Source organism: Gymnoscopelus microlampas (genome assembly GCF_963454915.1).
Source record: "Gymnoscopelus microlampas genome assembly, chromosome: 16".
NCBI lineage: Eukaryota > Metazoa > Chordata > Actinopteri > Myctophiformes > Myctophidae > Gymnoscopelus > Gymnoscopelus microlampas.
In genome coordinates, this window is record NC_139953.1 from 34,743,387 (window position 1) to 34,761,170 (window position 17,784).

A 17,784-nucleotide genomic window follows, 5' to 3' on the forward strand; every position below is an offset into this window, starting at 1 on the left:
GCTGCTGGCGCAGCTACTATACAGTACGTCATGTAGACACGTCAATATGATTGGTTGATCGACCGTCCCATCCAATCACCTGCCAAGTAGCTTGAAAAAAAGGGACCGCCCCTTCATCGATTGTGCTACCGAGGTCCCAGGTGGACGTAGCCTGTGAAACAAATGTGCCGCAAGCTTCTTCCATCTGGCGGAGTCAGGTTAGTGTCCGCGGCCAAATACATAATAATTCTGGGAGGTCCTTGACATGAAAAAGTTGAGTACCACTATAGCAACATTAGGATTTAGAAAACATTTTTTTTGCCAGACCCAGAGGGTCGGCCTACATGAGGCTTTGTCTGTCCCTCTTTGGTCATATATGGGGATAATTGTCTGTCCCTCTTTGGTCCATATATGGGGATAATTGTCTGTCCCTCTTTCGTCCCTCTTTTGTCCCTCTTTCGTCCATATATGGGGATGTCAGAATTGAATTCCTCTTTTCCTCTGCACACACGTCAAGCGAAGTCCGGCCATTCAGATTTCAACCACTAGGGGTCTGGCAGTACCAGGTCTCCTGGTCCTTGTTTAAATGACACAGATGCGTTCCCGGATTTAATGGGTTAACATGCAACCAGTAGAGAAGACCGCAAGAGACAAAGATCCACAGCAGCCTGACGACGTTGAAACAAATAAACAACTTTGGACCATTAATTGCAAAAACAAAACTATGGTTATGATGTATCTGTATTTGGGACGGAAATGGCTTGACCCTTGAGGATGCTCCCCGAAGTGAACCCGAGCAGCATGCGAGATGTCCTGCCGAGAGCGCAATAAAACCCAAGACATGTCCGTCTACACCAGTGCTTTTCAACCCTTTTCATATCAAGGGCCATTATTTATTCGGCATTTGAGCCACGGACCACCGTTTGATAAGATTTAGACTCTCAGACCCAAAACCTTTTTTATACGATTTTGTCCCCAATTCCATGCTGTATTGATGTGGTACTGTACCATAGGAGAGACAAAAGGCAAACGTTGATCAAAATAACAATTATTTTATTAAGTAATGCAGATGTTTAACAATAATTTAACTATTGAGAGCGTAAAATGAAACCAAATGGACCCTTATGGGTCCATTTGGTTTCATTTTACGCTCTCAATAGTTAAAGATCTATAAGGGTCCATTTGGTTACCAACTCTCCATCATGCAGAGACCCAAATTGACACCTATTAGCCCGCGGACCACCCATTTGAAAATATATGCCAGCAGGGACCCCCATAGGAGAAGATTATTTTTACGGCTCTGATTCTCAACCATTTTAATTTCAAGGACCCCCTCTTTGACATGCATTAGGCTACGTACCCGCATTTAATGGTATTTCTAGTGCCTACTGAGTGTACAAATGTGTACACTCAGAGACCCATAAGGTTCCTATTTGGTTACTAACTATCTATCATTTAGCTGGGGACCCCCTGGAACTCCCTCAAGGAACCCTGGGGGTCCCCGGACCCCACTTTGAGAACCACTGGACTAGACAACAGTGGAGCGATTAGCAGGCTGAGAATGGGAGCTGTCTGCTCAGAAAGCTGGGCAGCATTGTTGACCCGTTTGAATGTGACCCGGAGTCAGCTGATTACGATCAGCCTTGACGGGGCTGTCAGATCGCTCGATGGCATGCACTTGGCCTGAGCTTACGAGAAGCCATTTGCCACTTTGAACCTGGTGTCCCTATTTTGGGGGCAAGTCATTATAGTTGAAAATTCTCAGAAAGCCTATATTATTTGCAATTGATTTACTGAGCAGCCGGCAGATCTGCAAGCTCCGATCTGGTGGTTATTTTGGTTGGGGCTAGGGAAAGGGTTGGGTTAGGCTTTAGGTTAGTTTCCTGTCAACATATCGCTAGGTTGAGTCCACAATCACATTCGTATTCGTATTATATGACAAAAATGACAATATTTGTGTAGCTACAGTATAATTTACAGTACAAATTTGGTTTGAGACCAGGCTGAAATCCTTATCCTGCCATCATGAACAGAGAGAGAGAGAGAGAGAGATTGAATGAGACACGAGGGATGGGGAGAGAGACAAAGTAGGAGATATAGTGAGAGAGATCATGTGTCACCTGTGTGTTGTCATGGAGATAACAGCCCAGTCAGCTTTAAGTGTGGCATGAGCAATCAAATTTAGGACTGCTGTGTGTCATTTAATGTGACAAATCCTTTCATGTGTAGCTAACTGTAGTGTTGTGTGTGTGTGTGTGTGTGTGTGTGTGTGTGTGTGTGTGTGTGTGTGTGTGTGTGTGTGTGTGTGTGTGTGTGTGTGTGTGTGTGTGTGTGTGTGTGTGTGTGTGTGTGTGTGTGTGTGTGTGTGTGTGTGTGTGTGTGTGTGTTTCAGTGTGCATGGCTACTAGCCTCTTCTCCCCCCAGTCTCTCCAGCTGCTGCTCAGCATTCCCTCCACACTACCAATTGCATGCATGAATGTGTGTGTGTGTGTGTGTGTGTGTGTGTGTGTGTGTGTGTGTGTGTGTGTCTGTCTGTCTGATATGTATAAGATTATTGATACGGTAAGGAATACCTCATCTATTATTGTACATCCATGTACTGTACAATAATGTGATGCATGTGATTACTGATTGATTGATTGATTGATTGAATACTTTATTAACAGTTTGCAAAGACAAGCACAGGGAAGTACACTTCAATGCAAGGTCTGTTAAGAGGATTTGAAACCCAAGAAAGCCATGGCTTGTTTCTATTGGGGTCCTTTGTACTCTCTATTCCTCGAAAAAATAAATGACCTTGCTTATTGTACTCATTGTGTCATGTGTCACTCATCATGTGTGTGCTGGTGTGTGCGGTTAATATTATTACTAACACAATGTGGTGTATTGGGGCTGGGCAATATGGACAAAATCTAATATCACAATATAAAAAAAAATAATAGCAGATCTACTGGTCACGCTGCGTTGCGATATGTTTTAGTATGAATAAATAAATACACCCCTATACATGTCTGGATCAGGGCCCACTTGAAAGTCTTGAAAGTGTTTTTCTGCCCACCCATCTGACCACTTAACACGGCAGCCAACAGGCTGCCGTGTTAAGTGGTCAGATGGGTGGGCTGCGTGCATTTTCAGCGACTGTTTATTTTAACGATCAATCAATGGATTGCGTTCCGCCTTGGATCAATTAAACTAACGCGGTATATTTATTGGTATCACTTTTTAATATTAATGACATTTTCATTCAGATCTTAAGAGTTTTGCCAATTATTCGGAGGCCCACTTGCAATACTCTCATGGCCCACGAGCGGGCCCCCGGCCCGCAGGTTGAGAACCAGTGCTATAAATGACGTTTATAGGGCTTAAGTGGCTAACCAGGTGAGTCCCATTGAGATGGAAATCTCTTTTTTACAAGGGAGCTCCGGCCAAGAAAGCAAACAAGCAGTCATTACAACATAAAATAATACAATAAAACACAAAGCAAAAAAAACACACAAATTACACGTTAATACAAACTCAAGTCAAACAGCTGCAGACCTCTGTGTTTTTTACGTCCGAGGTAAACTTTTAAAATCACCCAAAGGGATGAAGTGCTCCAGAATAATGTCTTTTCTGGAACTATTTCCAGGACCATGGAGCATAAATACTGTAAGTTATACTCTCATATTCTGTGGGCGGACAAGGGACAGTAACAAGTGGCAGGTACTGGGAGCTGAGGCTATGTAATAATTTTATTATAATAATAATTTATCCACTCCTTTGGGGTATTTTCTGTGCGGGCGCTCCACAACTAGCGGAGCGGCGCTTCACCTCTCCCCACCTCCAGTAAACCGCCTGAAATTCCCTGCTGATGTGCTCAGCTGTCCGCACATTACCTTCTGCATTGCTTTGTGTTTGAGGTCAGTTAAGTTCCCATACCAGGTGTCGCTGCAACCAGGATGCTCTCTGTGGTTCCTCTGTAGAAAGCCTGTAGAGCTATGGGGCCCGTATACCAAACCTCTTCAGTCGCCTGAGAAAATAAAGGCGTTGCTGGGCCTTCCTCAGCCCTTGGCCGGTGTGTATATGTCCCAGGTCCCTTGTTTCCGAGGTCTATGCCACAAAACAAGTTGGTGCATTTCGTCAGAATTCCTCTGTGCCCATGCACACATGTACACGCACACACACACGCACACACACACACACACACACACACACACACACACACACACACACCGTGCGCTATTCTTACTATTTATTACATCCATCCATGCGTGCATGTATGTGTGCTAATGACAGAATGGTGAAAAGAACCACATCTTCAGAACATGACTCACACTTGGTTGAGCGTAAGCCCACGTCAGCCGCAAACCACCCATTTATGAGGAATTGCGTTAAGATACAGCATCTCTTTACTCACAGTCACACTGGGAGAGGTTATGTAAGGCAACAGGCTTCTGCTGGTGGCTACGCTGGTTTAAAAGAAAAAAAGCATTGTAATTTGAGTTCTTGTGGTCTTGTTATGCAAATTGTACAGAAATGTGAACTTATAAGGCAGGCAGTAAATTTAATGTATATTTCCTGGTAGTGTGCCATCATTATATTGCATTTAGGTAAATATATGTAACTAACCATTATAACTGTATTTTGGTGTGTTTCTGTTCATTGAATTCAATTTTTTTTTTAACCACATGAACACATGAAGCATGAGCTCGGCTCTGGGCTCTCCCTAGGCTGGCAGAGGGAGTGTAGCGCCCAGGATTACTTAGACAATTGGCACTGGGTGAAAAAAATGGGGTTGCAAAATCGTGGGATCAAAAATTGGAAATATATTTGATTACCTATCTTTTTTCCACTCTGAAAGAGACACTCACTTAGACACATGGGCATCAGTAATGGATAAGAACTTCATACTTTAACCACCTCAACCCTAGCGTCCCTATTCTGGCGTGAAACATAGGCAAAAATAACACAGAGGGGGGTGTATGACATGGCAAAATCGCCGCCGAGTGAATTCACTCAATTCTAATTAGATAAATAAAAGCCTGATAAATAGATTGCGATATGCACTTTCCTAACGTTGGCCTTTTCACAGTGGCGGGTCAAGGAGGATGGCGAGGAGGACAGCATGGAGCAATGGTGCAATTTACAGCCTCTCTATTCCCTATTGGAGACACTCAATAGATAAACATGAAACAAAAGGCGAGCCTGGGGGCTGACTCACTGTTTCCAGCAGGCGGAGAGGACCGGAGGGGAGGGGAGGGGAGTAGAACACAACTGTACAGTACAGAAACAGTACTGAACAGTGGAGAGAGACTCACAGACAAGAAGAGTGAGCACGTCGTGCACACGCGCACACAAGCCAAGACCATTGAGCAGTGGTTCTCAAACCTTTTTTTAATTTCAAGCCCCCCCATAACTCCCAGAGTTACAGACCTGTAAGGGTCCATTTGGAACCCCCCCACCTCCCGAAAGTACAGTACACCCTCCTTCCAGGTTTGGTCATCAACTTGATGACAATAGAACACGCGCATCACCAACTACCTCCGATGAGAGCGCTTGTGCGTCAAGCTTGCAGTACCAGAGCAGGCCACTTGTTGACTTTTGCTTTAAAAAAAGCCGTAACAAGACACATACGCGACGTGTATACATAAACTCGTGGACGACGCATTACGTCTCTATAACAAGCAAATACTGTAATATATAAACACGCATTAAGCCCAACGTATACTTGGGTACACAATGCGCCTCGGAAGCAAGGCATTGTGGTTCTTGTAGTTCGGCACACTACACCAGCGTAGGACAAATTATAAACTAGGCATTACACAACAACATACAAACCTCCTTCTCACTCCCTCTCACACATGCTTTCTCTCCCACACACCCTCCGCCTCCACACACACACACACACACACACACACACACTCTGACTCATTATTAGTAATCAGGGGCTGAGTCTGGAAGCCTTTAGCCGCTGCTGGCTGTGTGTGCAGCAGCCAGCCAAGGCCAAGCTCCCATGACCGGGGCCGCTGAGAGGCAGGGCTGCGTGTCGAGCTGTAATGGGGCCCCCTCTCTGTAATTTAGCAGTTTGATTTGATTATTGGTGAGGTTTGCGTTGGGCCGGGGCCTGTGTGTGTGTGTGTATGTGTGTGTGAGTGAGACATGGGGGCTAATTAGGACTATTATGTAAGACATCAAACAGGTTTTTGGCATTGTAGTGTGGGTAGTGCGGGGGGAAGTGGAGGTTGTGTTAGTTTTGTGTTATTAGTGTGAGCCGCTTCATGCTGCTCTCTACAGGACCCCCCCCCCCCACACTCCTTCTACAGCCCCCCCCCCCCCCTCCTCCTCCTGACCCTGACCGCTCCCTTTATAGGGTTAGTTTGTTTGCATGTAGGAAAGAAAACAAATTCAGGGAGACGAGAGGGGTCGCTGAAAGTCCTCCAATGTTCCACTCACGAGGGTGTTCTTGTGATGTTTTTCTTCTTTGGACTCCTAGCTATTGTGTTTGTTACTCCTGACTGTACTTATCTTACTCTGTATCTGTATTTGAACTGCTGTGCTGCCTCTGGCGACTGAATTTCCCCACCGGGATCGATAAAGGTCCATCTATCTATAATTTTAACCCATTAAGAGCTGAGGTGGATTCTACAAATGCCTTCTAAACCAGTAGTTCTCACACTTTCAAGATGTTTTAAAAAAAAGCGTGCAGTTTTTTGACGCGCCTGTTAATGTGATTTTGAATGGGTAAAAACCAGTCATAATATATCTAGAGGGCGGACTGCCCCGCCCCCAGCTATTCATTTCAATGAAAGTTGCTCACTGGCATTTGAAGCACCCGGAAGAACGCTCTACTTCCGCATTTTGGCACCAAATTTGGGTGCCCAAATGCGGAAGTCCTCCTGAGCGCCGAGCAGGCTCGCTATGGTTTCAGATGATAGAAGCATGCGCACTTGCGCAGTGGCGTTGTAAATGCGGAAGTATTGCATTCTCAGCTTTGACCACCAGGCGACGTCCGCTCCACTGTTCTACCGTGACTCTGGGGGCTTGGTAAAAACCCTTCCCTGACCGAGAGGGTGTGGTCTTTGACGTCAGACTTCGGTACCCCATTAGCCCTAAGGGCTGGAATTTGACTTTTTTGCAAAGCCTGTACGAAACCCTGACTCCTGGCTCAGTGTGTCGGACCCGAGTCTGGCAACAAGCAGCAGGGGCCCCTCTGGTGTCACTCAGTACAAGAGCAGGTCTCATCATGGTGTTTATTTCAAGGCCCCCCCCACCCGAAAAAAAAAAGCCAAAAAAAAAAAAACTGAAATCCCCTGCTGTCTCCGTCAGAGGACAGGGAATCAAAGGCTGCGCGGGCCGGGGGCCTCCAGACAGGACAGGACAGGACAGGGGCCCCTCACACAGACCCTGGTCCTTGTTCTTTTTACAGTATCACTAACATGGAAGCCTGGTCACTCTATCACTCGCCTCTCACCACTGCCGAAAGGCAGGCGAGCAAGCAAACGCGCACGCACGCACGCACGCACGCACGCACGCACGCACGCACACACACACACACACACACACACACACACACACACACACACACACACGCACACAGTGGTGTAAAGTAACTTTTACTTTTGTTACTTTAAGTATATTTTGATGCCGATACTGTGTGTACTTTTACTCAAGTGCATTTTGAATACGGAACTTCTACTTGTAACAGAGTATATCTACATTGCAGTATTAATACTTTTACCGGTACTTAAGTAAAACATGTGAGTACTTCTTCCATCACTGCACACACACACATGCAAGCATGCACTAAGACACATATAGTACATACACATACTGTAGATAAGCACACACACTTGTACATGTAAACTGACACTCACTCAAAGTACACACACTCAGGCACACACTCAGGCACGCACACACGCACGAATGCAAGCACGCACGCACGACACACACACACACACACACACACACACACACACACACACACACACACACACACACACACACACACACACACACACACACACACACTGTAGAACTCCTGGTAATAGTCATCTCCAGGATTCAAAAATAGCAAAAGTAGCAGATCTACAAGATTCGAGCCTGCAGATCTGCTACTTTTGATGCTTTTGTGTGACGCTGTAGTATGATCGAGTAGGGTGTTAAACACAAAACGTTAAAATATCAGGATTTGGATATTTGGTGATGTCAGTTTAATTCATGTGAACTTTTAACAGGAGGTATTTTGTTTCACTTGCCAGCACGGCTGGGAAAAAAATGATCCTTGTGAATTGGAAATCAGAAAATTCTCCATCACAAAAGCATTGGTTGAATGAACTTTCCTCTTAGTGTACTCCTGAGAAGATCCTGTACAATGTAAGGAGAAAACCCGAGACCTGTAACAAAATTTGGGGCTCTTTTCTCGATATTTGCCTTCACTAACTCCTCTTGGTTGAGGTTCTAAGTTGCTATTGCTGCAAAGGTTGTAGTCAATGATGTTTATTGTGCCATTCTGGGGTGGGGGGAGGGTTCGGGGGGGAGGGTTGTTTTTCTGTCTTTTTGCTTTCTTTTTTTCTATTGTCTCCTTTCTTGTTTTGTTGTATAACAATGTAAAATGGATGGATGTACATTGTACTCTGTCAATAAACAAGTCTTTATGAAAAAAATAAAAATAAATTAAAATATAGAGATAAGAGGTTTCTGCCCGACAGCGACATCAAGGAAGGGAAAGAACCTCTCCGTCTCCCTCCATAAGTGTTAAAGGAGTAGTTCACACAAAAAAAGTACTTATTTTCAATCAATTACACACCCCATGAAGCCTCGACTTAATGGAGATTTTTTTGTTTTTGACGCATTCGTAAGTCAATAATTTGACTGGCGGAGTCTCCTTAAGGAGACTCAATGGAGACTCTTTGAGTCTCTTACCGGAGACTCCGCCGGTCATCAAATTATTGGCTTAGGAATGCGACAAAAACAAAACAATCTCCATGAATTCAAGGCTTCATGGGGTGTGTAATTGATAGAAATAATACGTCATTTATTTGGGTGAACTACTCCTTTAAAGGACAGAACCTCTCCTTCTCCCTCCATCAGTGTTGTTTGGTGTTTTCTTTGCGGTGCCTCAGTAGTACGGGTGGGAACTCGTTTCTCCCTTATTTCATGTGTTTTTTATTTTTATTTTCCTTTTCTTCCTTTAAACTGCGGAAGTCACTTGTGTTGTTGTTGGTTTGTGAGCAAATCCCTCGTAAGTATTATTTTGGCTTGTTTCTGTGGCCTAACCCCATACAGTGGAAGTACTGTAAGTGAAGCCACAGTCGGCCTGCTTTTGACGCACTGTTCCATGCTGTGACCACCACCGTCACTCCTACTGTACTTTATATATATATATATATATATATATATATATATATATATATATATATATATAGTACTCACATGTTGTACTTAAGTAAAAGTATCAATACTGCAATGTAGATATACTAAGTTATAAGTAGAAGTCCCGTATTCAAAAATGTACTTGAGTAAAAGTACCAAAAGTAAAAGTCCTCATTGTGCAGAATATTCCATTTCACAAGTTCAAAATGTATAAAAAGTATTTTGAAAATAGCTGATCTGTAAGCTCAAAATGCGTCGCATTGAAAATGGGTGAAGTTGTCCTTGAAGTATTACATAGAGGGTATACAGCAGAGTCGCAGACGGATGTTTTTTGAGACGTTCTCAACGTGGGGTCCAAGGATGGACCCTTTAAAGTCTATTACTCTGAGAGTGTACAAATGGAACCACTGGTTATGGGGGACCTGGACATTTTAAATAAGTTTGAGAACCTCTGGTTTAAAACAAAAAGGAGGTGAACAATTGATAGTGTAAAGATGTAGTGACCACTCGCTGGCCCTGGATCAGCCCTTTATTATTTGCTTATGTTAAAGCTGCATGTGTTAATGTTACCAGAGGACCCTGGGGGCTGGGACCCAGAGTATGTGTACTGTATGTGTGTATCTGTCAACCGGAGTGGTCAGAGTGTGTGTGTGTGTGTGTGTGTGTGTGTGTGTGTGTGTGTGTGTGTGTGTGTGTGTGTGTGTGATCTGTAACACGTATATGTTTGTGTATGTACTGTGTGTGTGCGTATGTAATGTGTGTGTGTGTGTGTGTGTGTGTGTGTGTGTGTGTGTGTGTGTGCGCGCGCGTGCACACACACGTGTGTGTGTGTGTGTGTGTGTGTGTGTGTGTGTGTGTGTGTGTGTGTGTGTGTGTGTGTGTGTGTGTGTGTGTGTGCGTGCGTGCACACGTGTGTGTGTTGATGATGATGTCATGGAAAGTGCTGTTGTGGTCACAATGAAGATAAACCTGTCCACTGGACACACACACACACTTCTTAGGCCACTTAACCTAACCCCCCACTACACACACACACACACACACACACACACACACACACACAGTCACACACTCTCACACACACACACACACACACACACACACACACACACACACACACACACACACACACACACACACACACTACAGATTGTCTGACAGTTTCATATTCAGTAGTTTATTGCCATATCACATGAGGTTCCTCAGGACTTTGTCACAGTGTGCTCAGGACTACCTCAGGTCATTGCATTACATTAACCACATGAGCCCTATATTCTTAGCCGTACGAAGAATAGCGAAAATAGCCAAATAGTAGATATATGCTATTTTTGAAAATATTTTTCCGATTTCTTTTTTTGTGAAATTTGTTAGACATTTGTTTTTTTGTTTTGTTTTTCATCTTAATAATGTTGGCATATAATGACATGCCCAAAATAGGGATGCCAGTTTGAAAGTGGCTAATGAACTCATAATGTGGGCTGACATGATGGCCAGTTGATATAGTGGCCATCATGTCATACTGTACCACACGGCCACAATGCCATCAGTCCCCAGTTAAATTTCCAGCTGGCCACACCATTTTGTTTCTGTTTTGAGTTTGTAGATCTGCTACTTTTGATACTTTTGAATTTTAATCCTGAAAATTAACAGTTTTGGACATCCGACAGAGACGTATTTGCTAAATGTCATTCCCCTAGTCTCTCCTCGTATGGCCTGTCTCTCTTTTCACTATCACCGTCAACATAAAGGCTTATAAATGTACAGTAAACAGTACATGGCTAAAGGTCAAGTTTACTAAGTTTTGAGGGTTGAAGTGGTTAAACCTTGAAACGACGAAGCCGTGATTCACCTGTGTCTGGGGACACTCTGCTAACAGCTGGGGATCGAGACGTTTGCACTCTTTGATTGTTCCACGTCCCTTTCTGCATTGACTTCCCCTAAAACGTCTTTTGTCCTCGAGACAATCGGGCCGTGATGGTTACGCCGCTATAAAAAGAGCAGATGATCTTCCCAGATTAAGCTTTATTTGTTATCAAAGCCCCCAATGTGGGCCGTGTGAATCAGGTCCTCATTATGGTAGTCGGAACGCTTGTGTGTGTGTGTGTGTGAGGCTATCTTGATATTTTATCTTAATCCGTGCTCTCTAGATAACAATGCAGTTCAATGGTGATTGTTTTTTTTTTGTTGTTTCTTTTTCATATAAGAGATCAACCGTAATTATTTGAAAGTCTCTGTATATGGTAAACAGTAATCATATTCATGGTGGCATGGAGGCTTTGTTTGCTTATTATTGCTACGGCAAACTTCCTCTTTATGCTCTACTTTTAACCATTTTAACTTTATTAACACTCAATGGTCACTGTGTGTTTGAGAGAGTTTCATGCCAAAATGAGACACTCACCTTTTGAATTGAGACCCAGTGAATCTGTCTTCATGTGCTGTTAGATTCAGATCCAGAACACACTGTTGTCTGTCGCTTGTACAGAACATTGTCTGAGTCGGCTCTCAACAGTCACAGGAGAGTAAAAGATGTTAAAGACGTGTTGCGTGTTTGCATTCGTATTTTTTCTGTTCACAAATGTTAATAAAAAAATGTGTATCCACAAGTACAACATGTTTACAGCCAGTTCAACTTGCAAAGTACAAACACAAACCATAAGTTACAAACACAACTTTTTCTTACCACTACAAATTGCAAAGTACAAACAACCCGTAAGTTACAAACACAAGTCATGTTTTTACAACTACAAAAAGTACAAACACAAACCACAAGTTACAAACACAAGTCCTTTTTTGCAGTACAAACAAACCATAATTTACAGTACAAGACAAGAAGTATTTTTTTTTTACAAGTACAAAATAATATTGCTATTCATTTAAGCCCATTTAAGTACTCTGATAATGGGTACTGCACTAGTGTTGTGCTGCGACGCATTGTGAGCTTGTATGCTATATTCGCAAAACCCCAAACTGTGTCTTTTCCTAAGCCTAACTCTAACCATTAAACAAGAACCATTTCTCCTGTGTAGACCAGGACAATTGTCTTCACAATTTTTAAATCTTCACTATTTCTCAAATTCTTCCATACTTTTTGGGACATTTGGCCCTCACAAGTATAGTACACGCACGCAAGCACATGCACGGACACATGCACGCATGCATATGCATGCCTTCCGCCCTGTTTTCCTTTGAGGAATGGATATGGATTATGGGTAAAACAAATAGCATGTAATAAAAATACCTCAGTGACGTGGGTAGGTGTGGAAATAATCCATCCCCTATTTTCCTTTGGCCTGGTTTTTGTTTTATCCAGACTGTTTTGGACCAAAAAGACTTTTTTGTAAATGTTTACCTCAAACATGAGCCCTTATTGGTCCCTTACCCATATGGATGGAGTGTGGAAACAAACCAAGATGGCCTCTGTGCCGTCAGGACTGTGTGTGTGTGTGTGTGTGTGTGTGTGTGTGTGTGTGTGTGTGTGTGTGTGTGTGTGTGTGTGTGTGTGTGTGTGTGTGTGTGTGTGTGTGTGTGTGTGCGATTACTATAATTGTCAGTGCCAAATGTAAGTATAATAGATAACATTGTGAAGGCAATTTTCCTGGTTTTAGGGTTAAAAATAAAAATATTTTTTTTGTTTTACATACAATTAGGAAAAGTTTTGTTTCTGGGATGGGAGTTATGCCTGATTTATACTTAGTTACACGCAGGTGTCGTGCAACTAAAATAGCAGATCTAGACAGCTATTTTCAGCTTCAGGGTTAATGTTTAAAATTGCCCTTTTTTATGGCCTTCATAAAATCGGCATCCTAAAATGTTGACGTCCTCACAAGTTTAGTACTACAATGCGTGCGCGTGCGTGTGTGTTTGTTCAGATGAAGGGGCATGTTGTTTTGTCATTTACAACAGTATACTGAAATGGGAAGGGAAAGAGACAAACCAGAAATAAATAAATAAAAGCCCGGTAGAGCCGAAACGTGATCCTCCTCGGGTTGTTTTGGTGCCTTTGAGATAACACGTTGATCAGATTGACTGAGTTTGTTTTAATGTCTTTGTGTGTGTGTGTGTGTGTGTGTGTGTGTGTTTGTGTGTGTGTGTGTGTGTGTGTGTGTGTGTGTGTGTGTGTGTGTGTGTGTGTGTGTGTGTGTGTGTGTGTGTGTGTGTGCGCGCGTGTGTGTGTCTGTGTGTGTTTTCTAGGAAATGATGACGAGCAGAGGTCCTTGCAGTATGAGGGCACAGATCCAGGTCTGCTCCCCATCAGGGTGAGAACAGGTTTCAGTGTTGTGACCTGAGCAGGTCCTCGGACCCCCCCGGAACATCCCACCGGTAGGTGGGATGTTCAACATGTACTCTATTCAACATGTACTCTTTTGCAAAAAACATCACTTTACAGTTCACTACCTTTAACTCTCAGGGTTACAAATGGATAAATTAAGACTGAGGCTTTTACCGTATTGTTTGCAAACACGGTGGAACGTGTATAAGGGTTATTGTGTGTGTTAATGAGTGTGTTGTTGCTGTAAATGCTAAGTGTGATGATGACGCACCCCGGGGCTGGGTCAACTGAGGATCAGCCCTTATGTGAACTCTTAGTTTACTGAGTGTCTTAACAACTCTGAAGCTGTGTCAACAAAACATGAAATACTGTGTAACATAATGGAGAGAACACACAAACCAAGAGGAAGATGAGTAAGTCCTCTTAACACTAAGTCCAGGTACTGTACATGACAACAGTAGCAGTAACAATACAAACAGTCAGCCGTCACGACTGATTTCAGCCATTTGGATTCCATAGAAGTCAGCATGTCTTCTATGGAAGCATGCCATGCATCGAAAATAGGCAATCTACAAGCTTACAGCACGTCGCGCCACGATTTTTCTAAAAATAGCAGATCTACAAGCTAGTATATCTGCTATTTTTGAATAGCCCAAAGAAATCTAAAATGAAACAGATGCTTTCCCGGATTAAATGGGTTAAGTGGTTAAACTAGCATTAGAATGAATGTTCAATCATCCAGAAAATCCTAATGATTTCAGATAGTTCATAAAAGCAAAGGTTAACCCTGGGATGGGGGCGCTCCTTTCACGCTGTTTAACAAATCGCATATTGGGAAATTTTCGGTCGTGAGATTTGTGGGAAACTAAATTTCTACCACACTGTCAAGAGCTTATGAGCTTCAGGCAGTACTACTTGACACCAGAGTCTAAATGTCTCAATGAAAATGGTAGGGAGACCGCACCTCCAAACCACTGCAGATGTACTAGTTATTGCATTGACATATTCTACCATGCAGATTGGTTACAAGTAACATTGTATTCATTCAAATAAGTTCTGGATGGCAGCTTTAAAGTCACTTTCAAGCTGCAGTAAAGGGTTAAAGTGACATGACACTATCACCCAGAGCCACCAGGTAGGGTTTGAGAGGGTGTTGCTCAAGAGCACTGTTTCCCAAACACCAGGGTCATGGACCCGTTGTTACAAATACTGTAAATGTCCCATTTTATTTTACCTTTCCTCCAAAAAGTGAAAAGAAATCTTTCTGAAAAGAAAAGGAAAAAATAAAACAAAAAAAATCCGACATTTTCACTCATTTTCAAATACTGAAAATAGCCGATATACAAGCTCTCAACGTGTCACAATGTGACTCGTTGTGAGTTTGTAGATAAGTGATTTTCATTTTTTTTTAAACAGAGCTTGAAATGATTAATTTGTAAGTTTGGATCCCGGGGAGATATTTCTCTTTTGGGTCTCGAGCTGAAAAGGTAGTATTAGGAACGCCCTTGCTCAAGAGCACACCACAAAGAAAGACTGCTTCAAGGTCCATCCATAGAGTTAAAAATAAGGGTACATCACTCTCACGGGGTTTGAACTCGCGACCTTAGCTGCGTTGCTAACCACTGAGCCACACACACACACACACACACACTCTCACCGCCCCCGACGCTCACATCACTTTGGTTATGTAATTAGTTTAATTAATGGTTAATCAGAGTCACCTGTTGTGACATGACATCAACTGTGTCTGTGTGGTTAGTGAATCAGAGCTGTGGCAACCAACCAGACGGAGCTCGCTCTCCCAGACAGCTCCAGTATTGTATTATTAACTCCTTATCATCTCCCTCTCTCTCTCTCTGTGTGTGTGTGTGTGTGTGTGTGTGTGTGTGTGTGTGTGTGTGTGTGTGTGTGTGTGTGTGTGTGTGTGTGTGTGTGTGTGTGTGTGTGTGTGTGTGTGTGTGTGTGTGTGTGTGTGTGTTTATGTATGTGTGGTTTCCCGTCATGAAGGGAAGGACACAGGAAACTAAGTGTACAGCCTGTATGTGAGTTAATGTTTTGATGAGAGCATAGCATACTGTCTAGAGATGTTCCGATAAAAAGAAATTGCCTTCCCGATAAAGATTCTGATACCCAATATCAGTGTGTTGTAAATACATACAAATACATAACTATTCCTTTAATAAATTGATAAAAGTGCAGCCACAATTTAGTAAAACAAGACATTTAAATTGTTCAGTAACCGTATAAAACAGTAGTGCAACATGAACTTAAAAACTAAGCATTCAAAATAAACAAGAATTGTGTCTTTGCAGACGCCAGCACCTAGCCTGATTATCAGACTGGAGCTTGCGTGAAGCCTCAGTCCACTCAGAGAGTGGGCGGGGTCTATGGTCTGGATCCAGGCTAACCTGCAACAGCATTTCAGGCGGTATCGGAGGCATTTCCGATCCTGGCATCGGTATCAAAAGTCGGAACAACTCTAGTATGTACTGTACAAATGCACCCAAATGGTTACATTTGTTACATTTGTACACTCTGAGTTACAATAACCACTGATTTTAGCTGTGTACCCGTTTGACTCTGACCTTTCTTTGAACACAAATACACAGGGACGCATAATATGCCCCGCCGTTGGGTGATTAGTTGTATTTGCCTGTCATCATGTTTATTTAACTTTTTTTTTGTATCTGAATAATTTCTTCACTTGTTTTTTTCTCTTTTGTTTTTCATATACTTTATTTTCATTCTTTGAGCAAATAAAACAAGTTGAAACAAACTCCCACATTGGTTATGAACCTTCATAAAGGAAGTCGGTTCCACGGGATACAATGATCCTCCTGTCGATCAAAGGGGACATCCTGGCTGTCGTGGGGATTGAACTTGTGGCATTTCATAGACGGGCCTCTTAAATCTTTGTTTTCAAAATGTGCTACTGCATACCGTCTGTTTCTTCATCTTGACATCAGACACAAGCGTTGACACTGGTTGACAGGCCGTCACTCGTCCCGTTGTCTACTGTAAACTTCAGACATCATGCCCCGCCCTACTGTTTGTACAGGAACCGCGTGGCCTTTTTTTTCTGGCCATATCATGGGGACTTTAACCACCGGGCATGTCATTATAGGTGAACATTTTCAAATTGTTTTTTGAAATAGCGTTGTGAGGTTGCCGATAGGACATTTTCGCTATTCGTTGTGCAATGAAGCATATACTGTAGGGGTGCAGTGGTTAAACAAAACAGGCCTACAACTGGGCACAACCTACCCTGGAAGCTCACCAGGTTTACAAAACTGTGTGTGTGTGTGTGTGTGTGTGTGTGTGTGTGTGTGTGTGTGTGTGTGTGTGTGTGTGTGTGTGTGTGTGTGTGTGTGTGTGTGTGTGTGTGTGTGTGTGTGTGTGTGTGTGTGTGTGTGTGTGTGTGTGTGTGTGTGCGCGCGCGCAGCATGTGGAAAGTAGTTTAGTACATTTACTCAAGTACTGTACTTAAGTGCAATTTCGAGGTATTTTTACTTTACTGAAGTATCAATGCTTTAACTTCTACTGCATCTATGCTTCTATCTCAGGGGAAAATATTGTACTTTTACTCCACTACAATTATTTGAAAACTTTAGTTACTATGTAGTGTATATGTACTGTATATACTTTGGCAATTACGTGTTGTGAGCTTGTAGATCTGCTATTTTCAAAGGACTTGTATACATTTCAAAACTTGTGAAATGGGACCTTCTGCGGAATGGGTACTTTTACTTTTGGCAGTTTTGAGTACATTTTGATGCCAATACTTTTGTACTTTTACTCAAGTAAATTTCGAATACTGGACAATAGAATAGGGTATTGATACTTTTACTTAAGTAAAACGTGTGAGTACTTCTTCCATCACTGGTGCGCACTGCACTGCACTGTGCGTGCAGTGAGAGCTGTGGTTAAACATTGCTGAGTTGTGTGTTGTGGCTTGATGGGGCAAGTCATGCACCCCGGGGCATGGAGGACAGGTTTGTACATAATGACACCACCGCGTCACTCTGAAGTTTACTTGGAGTTCCTCTGTTGTCATGTTAGGTTTTATAATCCAACACAGTTGTGTCAACTTCCGTTTTGTTTGAGTTTTCTTGTTTGTTTCTGTGATTTATCTGCCGATCGGGTTCGCTCCGTGACTACGGTCAATAGAGAGAGGGGAAAGT

General features: G+C 42.9%; 1 protein-coding gene across 2 annotated transcripts in view; it reads left to right on the forward strand.

Annotated features, from left to right (window-relative positions):
* Positions 1–16,304, forward strand: part of rad51b (RAD51 paralog B) — a 105,743-nt gene extending 89,439 nt beyond the window's left edge. The window contains exons 10-11 of one of the 2 annotated variants that reach the window (XR_014602626.1): positions 13,525–15,146; positions 15,916–16,304. Coding sequence is in view for 1 of the 2 variants with exons in the window: in XM_084083186.1 (XP_083939312.1) it covers positions 13,525–13,619 (95 nt within the window). In the remaining variant the exon portion in view is untranslated. Of the gene's footprint in view, positions 1–13,524 lie in introns of both variants that reach the window. The other variant, XM_084083186.1, reaches the window with a different exon arrangement.
* The last annotated feature ends 1,480 nt before the right edge of the window (positions 16,305–17,784 follow it).